Source organism: Panthera tigris, chromosome B1 (genome assembly GCF_018350195.1).
Source record: "Panthera tigris isolate Pti1 chromosome B1, P.tigris_Pti1_mat1.1, whole genome shotgun sequence".
NCBI classification, from domain to species: domain Eukaryota; kingdom Metazoa; phylum Chordata; class Mammalia; order Carnivora; family Felidae; genus Panthera; species Panthera tigris.
The window spans coordinates 203,328,321-203,341,990 of NC_056663.1; the positions used below are offsets into that span (position 1 = coordinate 203,328,321).

Sequence of the window (13,670 nt, forward strand, 5' to 3'; positions counted from 1 at the left end):
GACGGAGCGCGGCCGTCCCCGGTAAAACCCGGGCGAGTCAACCTTGGGGCCCGTGTTCCCCGAGGCCATGGCTGGGCCTCACGAGGAATTAGAAACCCGCCCCCCCCGGGGGTCCACCTACGACAGCCCCTCCACAGCAGGGGCAGGGGCAGGAGCCTTGCCCCCCCCCCCCGCCCCCGGAAAGCACTGACCAGTGCGGAGCAGCTGCCTGGTGTTCAGGAGACCCTGGTCCCGGTGGCCCGGCCGGGATTGAGCCCGGGAGCTGACGGTAGCCAAGTGTCCCTCTCCTGGGAAGGGCCACTGTGGGGGCCTGTCCAGCTGCGTGACCACGGTCACCAGGTCACCTGAGCGCTGTGTGCCTTGGTTTCCCCACCTGTGCCACGGGGTAGCACCGCGCGTCCTGTTTGTAGTAAGGTGGGGGGCAGAGGTGGCAGCACGGACGCAGCGTGAGGGTCTCCGGACGCTCCCGAGCCCGTACGTGGGACCTCCCCTCTCGGCTCGTGCTGTCCGGCCTCTTCCCGCCACGCGCTGCTCTGGCGGGGAAGGAGCAGCTCCGTCCTGCCCCCGCCCGGGGACCCCGCCTGCTGACCTCAGGCCTGATCCCCGGATGTCTGCAGTGTGGCGGCCGACCCCGAGGGCTGGGACCTGCGCTGGGCCGGAGAGAGAGGCCGAGGCGGATCTCGGTGGGGGGGCCCTGGGGGCCCCGCGGGGAGGAGGGGCAGGGCTGCTTAGAGGGCAGGGTGGAGGGGTGGGGTGGAGGGGGTGGGGGGGCGGGGAGGCCCCAGGGAAAAGGTAGGGGGTCCACCCCCGGAGGGCCCGGCGGGGGGGTGGGGCGCTCAAGGGGCCGGTCCAACCACATCTGTCTCCAGCCCGGGTGTCCAGGCCTGAGCTTCGATCGTCACACGGGCCAGACAGTGTGACCCGAGGGTGGCCTGTGTCCGGACCCCATTGCAGGGGTGCTGAAAACCGTGGGGCCGACAGGCCATCGGCCGCGGGTGCCCGGACAGAGACCGTGCAAGACCTGACGTCTGCCCCAGTCGTTGGGCCCTGCTGCGGTCTCGGTGCCGGAGAGGGTGGGGCCGTGGGTCAGCGAGGGCGAGGGCTGGGGGGCCCGCCCAAGCCCCCCCGGGGAGCGGCTGCTGCTGGCTCTGTGGTGGGGACCCTGTGGGGCTCATCCCAGCCCCTGTCCTTGCCCTGTGCTGAGTGGGGAGCAGACGTGCGGCTGCTGGGGTCCTTGCTTGTCAGGATCAAGCCAGATACCCTCCCAGAACCGCATTCCCGAATCTTCCTGGCAGCTGGGTGTGGCCATGTGACTGTTCTGGCCGACGTGAGTGCAAGTGTCGGGTGGAACTTTGGGGGAAGCTCCTTACAAGTGGAAAAGCACCCGTACCCTTTGCATTTCTTCTTTCCCGCTTCCTGAGCAGAGGTGTGATGGCCGGGGCTCTGGCAGCTGTTTGAACCAGGAGGCGAACTCGAGGCAGAAGGCCACGCACGTGCAAGGAGGTGGGGCAGGAAGACAGAGGCGCCTGTGTCTCTGATGACTGTGGGGCCCAGAACGGCCCGGGTGTGGCCACCTCCAACTCTTGTCTCCTTGAGAAATGAACCTGTGTCCTACCGAAGCCACTTTCGTTGGTGGTGTTTTTGGTGGGCTATCGGCCGGCACCGTTCCCAACTGAGGCAGAAACCGAGGAGAAGTGCCCTGTGTGGAAACAGTGTGAGGCTCAGAGTGGACCCGGCTCGGGGCGGGGCCTGTGGGAGGCTCTGTGAAAGGAGGGGTCATTTCATTCCCCGGCCGCGGCCAAGAACACTGGGAACCACCTATCAAGAGAAAATGAAGCGGCGCCTTACGAGGCGTCCCCGGGTTTTTAACATAATGTCGGGAAACGTGGAGACGCAGGACACAATGTGAACACGAGGTGGCTGAGGGAGACCACGGGGTGAGGCCGGCGTGGCTCAGAGGGACTCCCCGCGCCAGCTGAGGCCGCCCTCCACGCCCTCCCTGCCCGTGGGAGGTCCCAGCGGGTGAGACACTGGTGCCTGGTGGGGTGATGGCTGCGGTGGCCCGGGGCAGGCGGGACAGCGCCCCTCCCCAGCTTCGTGATTTGTTTAGTTAGAAGGGGCCGGAGCCCAGGGGTGGCCTCGAGGAGGGCGAGGGGCTCAGGCCGCCCCCCCCGTGCGGCTGCTTCGCGGCTCCCGGGCCATCTGCCGCCGAGGGTCCCCAGTTACCGCCCCCGCTGACCCCAGGGTCTTCCTTCCGGTGCCCCCACCCCAGACCCAGCAGCTCAGGTCGGGGTGTCTGAATGCAGGAACCCGCTTACGTATCGGACCCATTAAGGGTCCACTTCCCAGCTGCCCCAGGGAATCCCTGAGCCCTCGGGGCCCCACAGCCCGGGGGTGTCTCTGCTTAGCCCAGCGAGGCCGCTGCTGGTCAGGGACCCGGTTCCTTCCATTGTCAAGCCAGGGTCGGCCCACGGCGGGACACGGGGGGCGGGTGGGTTGTGCCCAGCCGGTTCCGGTCTGCCTAGCGGTTCTGGCGCGCTCTCCTGTCCACACCTGACAGCAAGGCCGCTCCGTGCCAGGGGCAAGGGAGGATTTGGTGACCGTTTAGCAGCTGGCCAGCCTACCCCGAAGCCACCAAGCGGCCTTTCCTCCGTCTCACCACCGCCCCAAAAGCCCCCGTCCTCTCCCCACACCCCAGCCCCTCTCCCCACACCCCAGTCCCTCTTCCCACCCCCCGCCCTTTCCCCACATCCCTGCCCTCTCCCCACAGCCCCCTGCCCTCTCCCTACACCCCAGCCCCTCTCCCCACACCCCAGCCTTCTCCCCACACCCCAGTCCCTCTTCCCACCCCCCCGCCCTCTCCCCACACCCCAGCCCCTCTCTTCACACCCCAGCCTTCTCCCCACACCCCAGTCCCTCTTCCCACCCCCCCGCCCTCTCCCCACACCCCAGCCCCTCTCTTCACACCCCAGCCTTCTCCCCACACCCCAGCCCCTCTCCCCACATCCCAGTCCCTTTTCCCACCCCCCACCCTCCCGCCCTCTCCCCACACCCCCCTGCCCTTTCCCCACACTCCAGCTCCTCTCCCCACACCCCAACCTTCTCCCCATACTCAAGCCTTCTCCCCACACCCCAGCCCCTCTCCCCACACCCCAGACTTCTCTCCATACTCAAGCCTTCTCCCCACACCCCAGCCCCTCTCCCTACACCCCCACCCCCCTGCCCTCTCCCCACACCCCCCCGCCCTTCCCTCACACCCCAGCCCCTCTCCCCACACCCCAGCCCCTCTCCCCACACCTCAGACCCTCTCTCCACATATCCCAGCCCCTCTCCCCACACCCGTCCCCCTGCCCTCTCCCCACACCCCAACCCCTCTCCCCACATATCCTAGCCCCTGGATCCCCAGCCAGCAGGGCCTCTCTCCTGGGTCACCTGTCAGGGGCCCCCCTGAAGTGGGCACTGGGGGGCGGGCACGTTCTTTGGTCATGCAGGGTGTGGAGCTGGGGTGGGGCTCAAAAGGTCCGGGGTCTGTGCCCTGGGGCCCAGCCTCAGCCCAGGTGCTCCCTTGCCACCAGCCCAGTCCCCACGTGTACAGGACTCTGTGGGCCTGCGGCCTCCCTCCGCCGTGCCCGGAGCTCTGATGGCCGCAGGGAGCCTGAGTGTGAAGGACAAGTTGAGGACTGCGTCGCCGCGGGCGAAGCTAAGGAGACCACCCGCTGACCTGGTGGGATGAGCCACCTCTAAGCAGTAGCCTGAATGGTGCCGTGAAGGGACATGCTCCAGATCATTTAGATAAACGTGTAAATGACCCCCAAACTCATGGAGACAGTCTCCCGTGGCTTTTTCCCAGAAGATTGATAGTTTTGGCTTTTAGGTTTGGATCTGTGATTAATTTGGGGTCTGTTGTGGGTTACGTTACACACTCACCTGCTGTCCCAGTGCCATTTTTGGAAAAGACCCCCCGTGAAGGAGCCCTGGTGTCCCATCAGAAGTGAATTGGTGGCGTGTGTACGGGGCCTGTCTCTGTTGCCCTGTCTCACCCCCGTCACGTGGCCTCGATGACTGTGGCTTCACAGAAAGACTTGGAATCAGGTGGTGAAAGCCTTCCGGCCTTTTCCTTTCTGCCAGAAATCTTAGGCCATTCTAGTCTTTCTGCAATCCCATTTGACTCAGCAAGTTTTACCAAAAAAGGCTGTTAGTATTTTGATTGGGACTGTGTTAAATCTACATACAGTTTGGGGGAGAGCTTCTGTCCCAGTGCGGTTGAGTTTTCCAACCCCTGGACACGGTTTGTGTCTCTGCTTAGCTGCCTTCTGTGATTTCTCAGGGTCTGTGTGAGGTCTCGCTCATATTTCATTGGACTTCTCTCCATGCATTTTATTTTTGGTGCTCATTTAAACAGATTTTTAAAAATTCATCTTCTAATTGCTAACTACCAGCTTCTAGAAGTAGAATTGAATTCCGTGTATTGATCTTGTTTCTTGTGATGTCGCTAAAGCCATTTGTCAGTTCTAGTAGTTGTGTTGTGGGTTGCTTGCTATGTTAGTTATTTATTGCTGCTTCACAAATCACTCTCAGAAGTTACTCGCTTAAAACAATAGCTGTTGACGATCTCCGTTTCTAAGCGTCAGTGGCCCATGTGTGGCTTCACTGGGGGTCTCTGGCTCAAGGCTGTCCTCACGCTGTTGGCTGGGGCCACGGTCTCATCTGATGGCTCCACCGGGGTGGGTGGGGATCCACCTCCAAACTCACCCCCTGGAGACCCTCCTTACCCCCTGACGTGGCAGCTGTGGCCCCAGGCGAGTGGCCCGAGAGAGAGGGGAGCGAGGTGGGGATCCTTTCATGGCTGAATTCCCCGAGTGATGCCATCACCCACGTGGTTCTGTCCATCTGACGTGAGTCACAACGTCCAGTGCACACCGAGAAGGGACGTAAGGTGTGAGTGCCAGGCCGTCCCACAGGCTTCCTGCCAGGCCAGGGTTTTCCACATGAACAATAATTTCATCAGTGAATAAGCGATAAGATTTTGAAACAAGATTATGATCTAATCATTCCCGTAACGCGTAAAGATATTGAAATACACTCTCAAGTATGAAAGGACTGAGAATAGCCCACCATGTCCCCTTCCTTTAGAAATTACTTAAAGGTGTCCTCCTGGAAGATGGATCAAAATAAGGATAGCTGACAAAAGGAGAAATGGCGTTCAAGGTCATGTTTTTAATGCACATGTGACCACACATAAGTTTAAAACCCAGGATGCGTGTTCACTTCTAAAATCGCTAATGAGAGGGGCGCTTGGGTGGCTCGGTTGCTTAAGCGTCCGACTCTTGATTTCGGCTCGGGTCATGATCTCACTGTTCGTGAGTTTGAGCCCCACATCAGGGTCCATGCTGACGGTGTGGAGCCTGCTTGGGATTCTGTCTCTCCTTCTCTCTCTCTACCCCTCTCCAGCTTGCTCTCTCTCTTTCTCTCTCTCTCTCTCAAAATAAAAATAAAAATAAAATAAAATAAAATTGCTAATGAGAAAAAGGCAAGGAAAATCTAACTCTTAGGCCAAAAGCAGAGGTGGGGAGAACAGGAAGCAGGAAGAACCTGGCTCCTGAGGTACAGAAGTGTGACAAGCACATGTCTCGACAGCGGGCGAGGACGAGTCCACACGGCACGGCAGCGGGCGTGATGAGTTGAACACCCGTGAAAACGTAACGGCGGTGTCTGTGTCCAGGTCTGTGCGGGACACAGCCTGGGCTGGTGCTCGCCCCGTCGCTCCAGCCTCCTCGTTGGGACTGGGGTGGCCTCTGCCTCCTGCTGGGGACCTGACGTGTGTGCCAGAGACAGAATCGCGCTCATGGGGTACGAACAAGCGGGTAAACGCGGAGCCGAACGGAGAGGGGAGCTACTCATCCTTTGCCACGCGGCAAGTTAGCCCCAAACTCAGCAGCTCAGAAAGTAAACGTTGATTCTCTCACACTGTCCGGGGTCACGAATTTGGGAACAGCTTAACTGGGGGCTCTGGCTGGGGTCTCGCGCCGGGTGGCAGGGAAGCTGTCCGCTGGGGCTACGTCATCTGAAGGCCCAGCCGGGGCCGGGGCCCGCAGCCAAGATGCCTGGCTCGTGTGGCTGTTCCTCCACACGTGGTCTCTCTGGGGTGGGGGTGGGGGTGGGGCTCAGCGCCTGCGTCCTGCACCATCACTTGTCCCACCCTCCGCGGGCCACCGTGTCCAGCCCACACTCAAGGGACAGGCGTTCAATGCCTCATGCTGGACGGAGGGGTGTGTGGGCATTTAAGAAGGTCCGCAGGCTGAGTGTAATTAAAGGTAGAAGCTTTAAATTGGAGAAAAAGTAAATTTCTATTGACAAGAGGTAAAATCCACAATGAAGAGATCAGAGGCATAAACTTGTAGCTGATGAACAATATGGCATCAAAGCATTTGAAGGGACGGCGCTTCCAACAGCAGAGGAGCCGCCGCAGGGATACACTTGCGGTGCCCTTGGCCTGAGCAGGTGTATGAGAACCCGTGTGTATGTAGGATCTGAGTAAAATCGCTCAGAGCTAATTTAATGTGTGTTCATATGTACCCAGCTTCACGCTGCACATCCAGAACACCTTCATTTTCAGCATTTAAGGAACCTTCATTGAAAAGCAGTATCTGATGGCCCACAAAGAAAGTCTCGATGAATTCCTCAAACAGAGGTGACACCATTTATATTCTCCGGCTACAATATAATAACGCTAAGAATCAATAACGAAAGCCAAACCAACTAAACAGCCTCACAGCCGGTTAAAAATTTAATCTCTTTCTTTATTCCTTAAATCACCATTGATTCAAACAGGAAACAAAAGCCCAACCATTAAGGGCAATTCAGAAAATAATGATACCGAGAACATTACACATCAAAACTCACATGCTCTGGCCTTAAATTTGGGTATTAACTTAAACAAATGAGGACGATAACGAACCGCCTTTGAATAACGGAGCCAACTCCTGCAGGTGCCCCCCTCGCCCGGCGACGGGGGCGCGCACCTGTCGGGCGGGGCTCCCACACCCGCGCCGGCCCGTGAGGCCCCACCTGGCACATCTCCCGTTTGTCGTTTCACGCTTCGTTTTGATTCGCTGTGGCTCGTCGTCCTCCGGGAACCATCTCCTCCCTGCTTTTCATAACAGGGCTCCCCGAGCGAGCCTGTGGCCCGCCTCACAGCCACGTGGCCCAAGTTTGGCCGCGGGCTGTGGCTAGACGCGGCCCGTGTGGCTGAGGTTGTCCCTGCCGCCCTGCGGGGTGGGTCGGGGCCTGGGGCCCAGCGCCCCGGGGAGGGTAGGCGGCGGTGAAGTCAAGGCCAGCTGGTGTCCGAACAACCGGCCCAGCGTCCCCCGAGCATCTCCACCGCTACCCCCGTTCCCGCTCCTCCCCCCAGGCTGCAGACGTGGTCGGTGCCTCGCTATGCGCGCGGCTCCTGCTCCAGGGCCTGGCACTGTTTCCGTGCGTGCGACTGACACAGATTCACCTGCCCGCGGACGCTCATTGGTGACCCCACGACTAACCCTGCCGGCGCTTTCCCGGTCATCCGGGGACCGCCCACAGCAGCGAGGAATCAGTGTCGGGACAGGCACGTCCGGCCGGAGGCGGCAGGAGGCCACGCCCCGTCTCCTCGCTTGGGCTCACGCTGTAAACACGGGTCCTTTTTGCTGTCCGTCTAGCGCGACGTCTCCCGCAGTTTTGTGCTTTTTGTTGGTGACTCCACGGCTTGACACGGCCCCCCTCCCCGCCCCCCCGCCCCTGCCGCGTGCTGCTCAAGTCCCCCCAGAGGCCGAGATGTGCCCGCGGAGGAGACCCTGTGTCAGGTGGGCCCCGTCGGGGCGCGAGGTCCGCTGACGCCGGCGTGGGGACTCTGTGCGAACGGATCGACCACGTGTTAGGTAAAGTGTCTTTGGACGGAAGTACGCACCGAACACGGCTCCGTGCTGAGCCGCGGATGAAAACGTGACCCGACGCTCCCAGGGAGCCGACCCTGCGTTTCCCCGGGAGCCGGTGTTCCCGCGTTGACGGAGCCCGGCGGCCGCGGACGCCACCAACGGACTGCACGTTCTGAGCTTACCCGCGGCATTGGGCCACCCTGCCTACCTTCCGCGTGGCCTTCCAGCTGCGACCCAGTGTGGCTCTGTCTCCTGTGCCGTTCTGGGTGCATCTTCTGTCCCCCTCTCATCCCTCCCGCGACGTCAGATACCTGGGCGGCCACCGACCCACACAGGACGAGCCTGCCCGTGGCACCTGGGAGCCCGGCCACGTGGGCCCTGGCACGAGGTCCGCCCACACCCCGGGTCCCCGGTCCCCGGCCCCGGGACCCTGCCAGCGCTGGCATCTGAGCAGTGAGTGTGTCTGATTTTGCATGAATCTGATTCCTGTCGGGGTCGACCTCTTCATGGAGGGGTCAGCCTCCCTCTGCAAATCCCCCGCTCACTTATTCTGTTCTGTTTTCCAACTTTTTTTTTTTTAATGTTTTTGTTTTTGAGACAGAGAAAGACAGAGCCTGAGTAGGGGAGGGTCAGAGAGAGAGGGAGACACAGAACCCGAAGCAGGCTGCAGGCTCCGAGCTGTCAGCACAGAGCCCGACGCGGGGCTCGAACTTACGGACCGCGAGATCGTGACCTGAGCCGAAGTCGGCCGCTCAACCGACTGAGCCACCCAGGTGCCCCTCCAACTTTTTCTTACCAGTTTCCAAAACTTGCTGATGTGGCCTCAGCCTACGTGGGGTCCGAGCTAGGAACACGGCTCTGTCGTTCTCCATGCGATGATCCGATCACCCTTCATTCCTCGTGTTTGAGAGATTAAACAACAAAACACCAGAGATGGCTAGTTAGCACGTACACTCTTTGCATTTTTTGAGATGATCATGTGGTTTCTCTCCCTTAGGCTCTCGGTGGAGCTGAAGGCACGGACGTGTTTTCTGAGGCGCCTCCTGCTTGGCCACAGGGTCACTTAGAACACAGAAGCATTTCACTTAAAATGCGTGGATCTGTACTTGTGCACACGTGTACCTCTGTGCGCACACACCTGTACGTGTATACACACGTACCCGCGTTTTCTCGTCCGGGTTCTGAATCTCTCTTCCGTGCTGTCTGCGTGTGCTTTGCTTTGGCATCAGCGTCATCCCCACCTCGTGAGCCAGGGTGCGGACTTCTCTCGTCTGTTTTCTGGAACGGCTTACAGCAGGCAGGGGAGTCGGAGCGGCTTGAGAAGCCTGGGGCTGGCTGGCTCTGGGGCCTTGCGTGGGGCATGCTGCACTTTTCAAGTCACCCACCTTGATGCATTTTCTGGATGGCGTTTTGAGTACTTGCTCTGGGCTACGTGGAGGGGATGGGGGAGGCCGGCTGGGGCAGGTGGCCGTGGGGAGCCGTGAGAAGCGTGAGAGCAGGAGCGCGGGGAGGATGCCTGCCCCGGGGGCTCGGACAGGGCCGGCCTCGGCCTAGCCGGCTTGGGGTGGAGAATCAGCCTGGGCTGGGTGCACCGGTGGTGGGGGTGCTGGGGCCACTGAGCGCATTTGCCTGAATGTGAGCCCCCACCAGCGGGAGGCCTGGGTGTTGGGCGGGACACTGAGTCTGCAGAGGTGGCTGGCTGGAGAGGCCAAGGACGGAGAAAGAGAGATGTGCCCTGCTGGACTGGAGCCCCTCTCTGGCCCCCAAGCCAAGGGGGGGAGCCCTCTCATCCTCCAGGCTTGCTGCTGGCATCGCCTCCCCCAGGAAGCTTTCCTGGGTGCCCAGCTGGCTTCTCTAGTGACTTGGTGGTTCCTGGTGCCTGGCCGAGCTCTTGCCAGAGGACACGTTGGCTTGAGGGGGGGCATGGGGGCCCGGGGGGCACCTGTGCGTACGTCCTGCCCGCGTGGGCAGGGGGGTAGCTGGGTACCTCGATGGGGAGGCTTCTCTCAGCCCCCGGAAGCCCAGGGCCAGTGGGGGTGGAGCCCGCGGCCCCGGAAAGGGACCACGCGCGACGTGGGGCTGGCCCTGCTTCTGCCACTGCTCAGACCCTCGGTCCCTGGGGAGCGAGAGCCACTGGCAGGGGCGTGTGCGTGTGCACTGTGTGTTAGTGAATTGGTGAAGCTGGGCAGGTACCCGTACCCTGCCATCTGCCGTGTGTGTGTGCCTGAGTGTGCGTTTGAGGGTGTGAACACACACGTGTGGGCGTGCTGGAGTGACCGAGTGCGTGCCCACATCTGTACAGAATGGCGCTGGCGTGTGTGTGTGAGTGTGTACTTGTGGGTCTACTCCGTGTGTGTGCACAGCGTGTTCATGCACATACTCGCCTGCACAAATGTGTGCACACACACACAGGTCACTGCAGCACACTCACACCCACTAGCATGTGTGTGCTTGGGTCCGTTCCCTTGTGTGCCCGCACGAGGGCTGCGTGTGTGTGCACATGTGGCCTGTGCGTGGCACGTGTGAGCACGTGCGTGTGCCAGTTCACGGGTGTCGGAGGGGCCCCGGCTGTGGGCACAGGTGGACGCGGGCGTGGCCTCACCTGGCCCCCCGCGGGCTTCTCTGGAAGGTCCTCGGGCGGGGTCCCACGGGCACGGCCGCTGTCCCCTTCACCATCAGAGGCCCCCACAGGACTTGGTGTAAATACAGCAATCCCAACTTCAGGTAAATACAAGATGCATCAAAAGATTTAAGGCACCTGTTGTGTATTAAAAGAATTATATCTTGTTTATGGTTCGGTGTAAAACGCACAGCTGATTTATGTAGCGGCTGGCCCATCACAGAGGAAATCCTATTTCAATCATAAATGGCAGGGTTTGATTTAAGAATTCATTCTTTAATGGGTCTGCAATGTTCAAATTTAAACCCATTCAATTCATCAGCCAAATATTCAATATGGGGCACAGGGAACTCATTTAGGCAAACAGAGACTTTTAATATAAATTTTCCGGGAGATTTCTCCATCGATTCCGCAGTTTAGTGCAAAATGATTTGTGCGATACATTCTCGGGGATCAATGCTGCCGGTCAATGGCTCCTATAAAACCGGCCCCCCCGCCCGGCGCGGGTCAAGGGACTTTGGCTCTCGGGGCGCTGCCGGCCGGCGGATGCGGCGCTCGGACAGGGTCATCGGCCGCTGTGCTTGTGCTGAGGCCCGCCCGGCGGCAGGGGGCCCGCCGAGAATCTCAGGCTGACCTCGGGGCCGGCCTGTTGTCCGCTGAACAGACGAGACCCTGGGACTCGGGAGCCGGGCTTCCACGGAGGCCCGGCCCTGCAGCTGACAGGTGCAGCCCGGCCCGGTGGGCGTCCGGCTGTGTCTCGCGGGGCCCAGCCCGGGGCAGAGACTGTCCGGCTGGCAAAGTTGCTTGTCCTCTCTTGAGCCTGCGGTGCCCAGGAGAGGCCCTGTCGGCTGCGCCCTGGGAGCTGGTTAAAGGGCATTTCGGGCCAGGCCAGAGCCGCCCTCCATGGCCGGGGCCTGGGTCCGAGGGCTGGTCTCTGGGACAGATGAAGAGGCAGACGAACTGCAGATATCAAGGCATCGGACTGGGGTCTGTCAGTGGGAGGGTCTCCAGGGGTCCAGGGGCTGGACCCCCGGCCCAGGCTGAGCAAGCAACGCGAGGGCGAGGAAGGAAACGACTGCCTACGTCGTGTGCTGCCTGTGTGCCTGGCCCGCACCGAGTGGGAAGCCCCAGGTGGCCCGGGGCTCTGTCCTGTGCCGTTTCCTAGGCAAGGTGGCTGGGGCCTCTAAGACCCACCCGAGGTCATCAGACAGGGATCAAAGCCACGAGGTCTGGTCTAGTGCCTTGCAGCCGACGTGGGCAGGAGAGGCCGGGCCATTCTCAGCAGCATCATTAGGGGGCAAGGGCAGTGCCCACGGCGACTGGGCATGTGACAGCCCTGGTGGAGGCCCCTGCCCCCACATAACTGTCCCGGAGAGGGGCCACGCTGGACCCTCGGGGCCGCAGGAAGGATGGTCCCAGGGCACCAGCGCGTGGGACACGTTACAGGCAGGGGTGCTGGGCTTCCCTGCCCTTACCGCTGGGCACGATGGGGCCAGGTAGATGGCTTGGGGGGCAGCTGAGGGCCGCAACTCTGGGCCAGGCGCACTGGCCCCCAACGTACCAACCCTGGGGCAGGAGGGGCCCTCGGGATGCTTCTCTCTCCCCCATTCCATGACCTGCCCCACTGCATCTGGGCCTCCTCCCCACTCCCCCCTGCCAGCACTCCCTGTGCTCATCCAGGACCCGGCCTCAGCATGGCATTGGATGTATCTTGTTGGTTCATTCATTCATTCGTTCGTTCCATTGTTCATTCATTTGTTCACCCATCCCTCAGCTGTTTGCTTCCTCTGTGCCCTGAGATGAACCCTAACCCTGCCCGACTAGGACCCCCAGTTGAGAGCTGGCAGGTGGATTGAGGCGTGGGGGGCTCTGGGGAGCAGCACCGTATGGCTGTGTGCCGGTGGGTGGGGTGCGGTGGCCCTGCAGGGGGGTCCCGGGCAGGGGAGGAGCAAGTCGGATGCAGGGCAGCCTGAGTGCTGCAGTGGGGATCGTGCAGGGAGGTCAGCAGTGACCCTCCGGGGTCACGGGTGAGCTCAGGCTCAGGGGAGCCCCAGGGGGGTGTGGCCGGAGCACCCACCTCAGTGGCCTCAGTGGAAACTCGGGCTTCTGGAGACGCCTGCGTGGGCACGGTCGGGGCCTTCCCGAGAGCTGAGGGGACGGAGCCTGTGGGGGGAGGGGACAGAGCCCCTGCCAGGCCCTCAGGTGGGGGCTTCCTGTCGCCAAGGCTGGAGGGTCGCCCTTCTCCGAGGTGAAGAGGTCTCTGCCCTGAACTCGAGGCAAATGTGAGTCCGGGGCCGTGCTGCCCCCACCCTGCCCGCTGGCCCTCGTCTGAGCAAGCCAGCTGCCTCGGCGGCGTCCCTGTGCACGGGGATACGCCAGGAATGAGAAGCAGGGCCCATATTGATTTCATTCCCAAATTATTAATCAACTTCACAGCTCAACAGAAATATTGTATTGTTCAGCTTGGGCAGGTCCAAATGGCTCTCCCTCAGGCGAGGAGCAGGGGGCCGGTGAAGGACAGCGGGTGATAAACGTCCCAGCCTCCGTAGAGGCCGACGGGCGCCCACGAGGAGCTCAGAGCGCTGGGCCCTGCGCACACTCAGCCCTCCTATCTGACCAGGTGAGTGCCGGGAGGAGGCTGGGCTCGGGGTGCCTCGTGGGTGGCACTGCCAGCTGGGCAGGGGCCCGAGGTTCTGGGGCCCCGGCCCCACCTCTTCTGGCCCCTGGGGAGCGGGAGGGCAGTGGAGAAGGAGGGGCAGCATCCCATCGAGGCTCCCGTGAGGCGCCACCCTGCCCGCAGCTCCCTAACGGCCTCCTCCCCCAGCTACACCCCCCTCCCCCCACACCAGGTTCAAGGGCCTCCCTGTGTCCCTGTCCACCTGTCCGGGGGCTATCCCAACTCCCCCTGGCAGACTGGCCACACCCAAGCCTATGGGTGCTCAGAGGTTTGGAACCTTTCAAGGAACACTGGGCCTTTACTGAGGACCGACTGTGTGTCGCTCTGAGGCCAGGGCCCTGCTGGGGTATTGGTGGGTTCCGACCTTGCACTCTCCAGTGTCCCCTGACCCTGCCTTCCAGGCACTCTGCGGGGAGGGGGCCGGGACCCCGGATGCCACAGCACCACACAATTCAGGGTAGGA

The 13,670-nt window shown here is 61.6% G+C and overlaps 1 protein-coding gene across 4 annotated transcripts in view; it reads left to right on the forward strand.

Moving 5' to 3' along the window:
• LOC102960084 (stem-loop binding protein) overlaps positions 1–13,116 on the forward strand; it is a 74,095-nt gene extending 60,979 nt beyond the window's left edge. Inside the window, exon 9 of one of the 4 annotated variants that reach the window (XM_042985160.1) lies at positions 12,993–13,115. In XM_042985160.1, the coding sequence (XP_042841094.1) occupies positions 12,993–13,044 (52 nt within the window). In that variant the 3' untranslated portion in view covers positions 13,045–13,115. Of the gene's footprint in view, positions 1–1,424; positions 1,497–5,637; positions 5,693–12,992 lie in introns of those variants that run through there. The other 3 variants (XM_042985161.1, XM_042985162.1, XM_042985165.1) reach the window with 3 other exon arrangements.
• Positions 13,117–13,670: the final 554 nt, after the last annotated feature.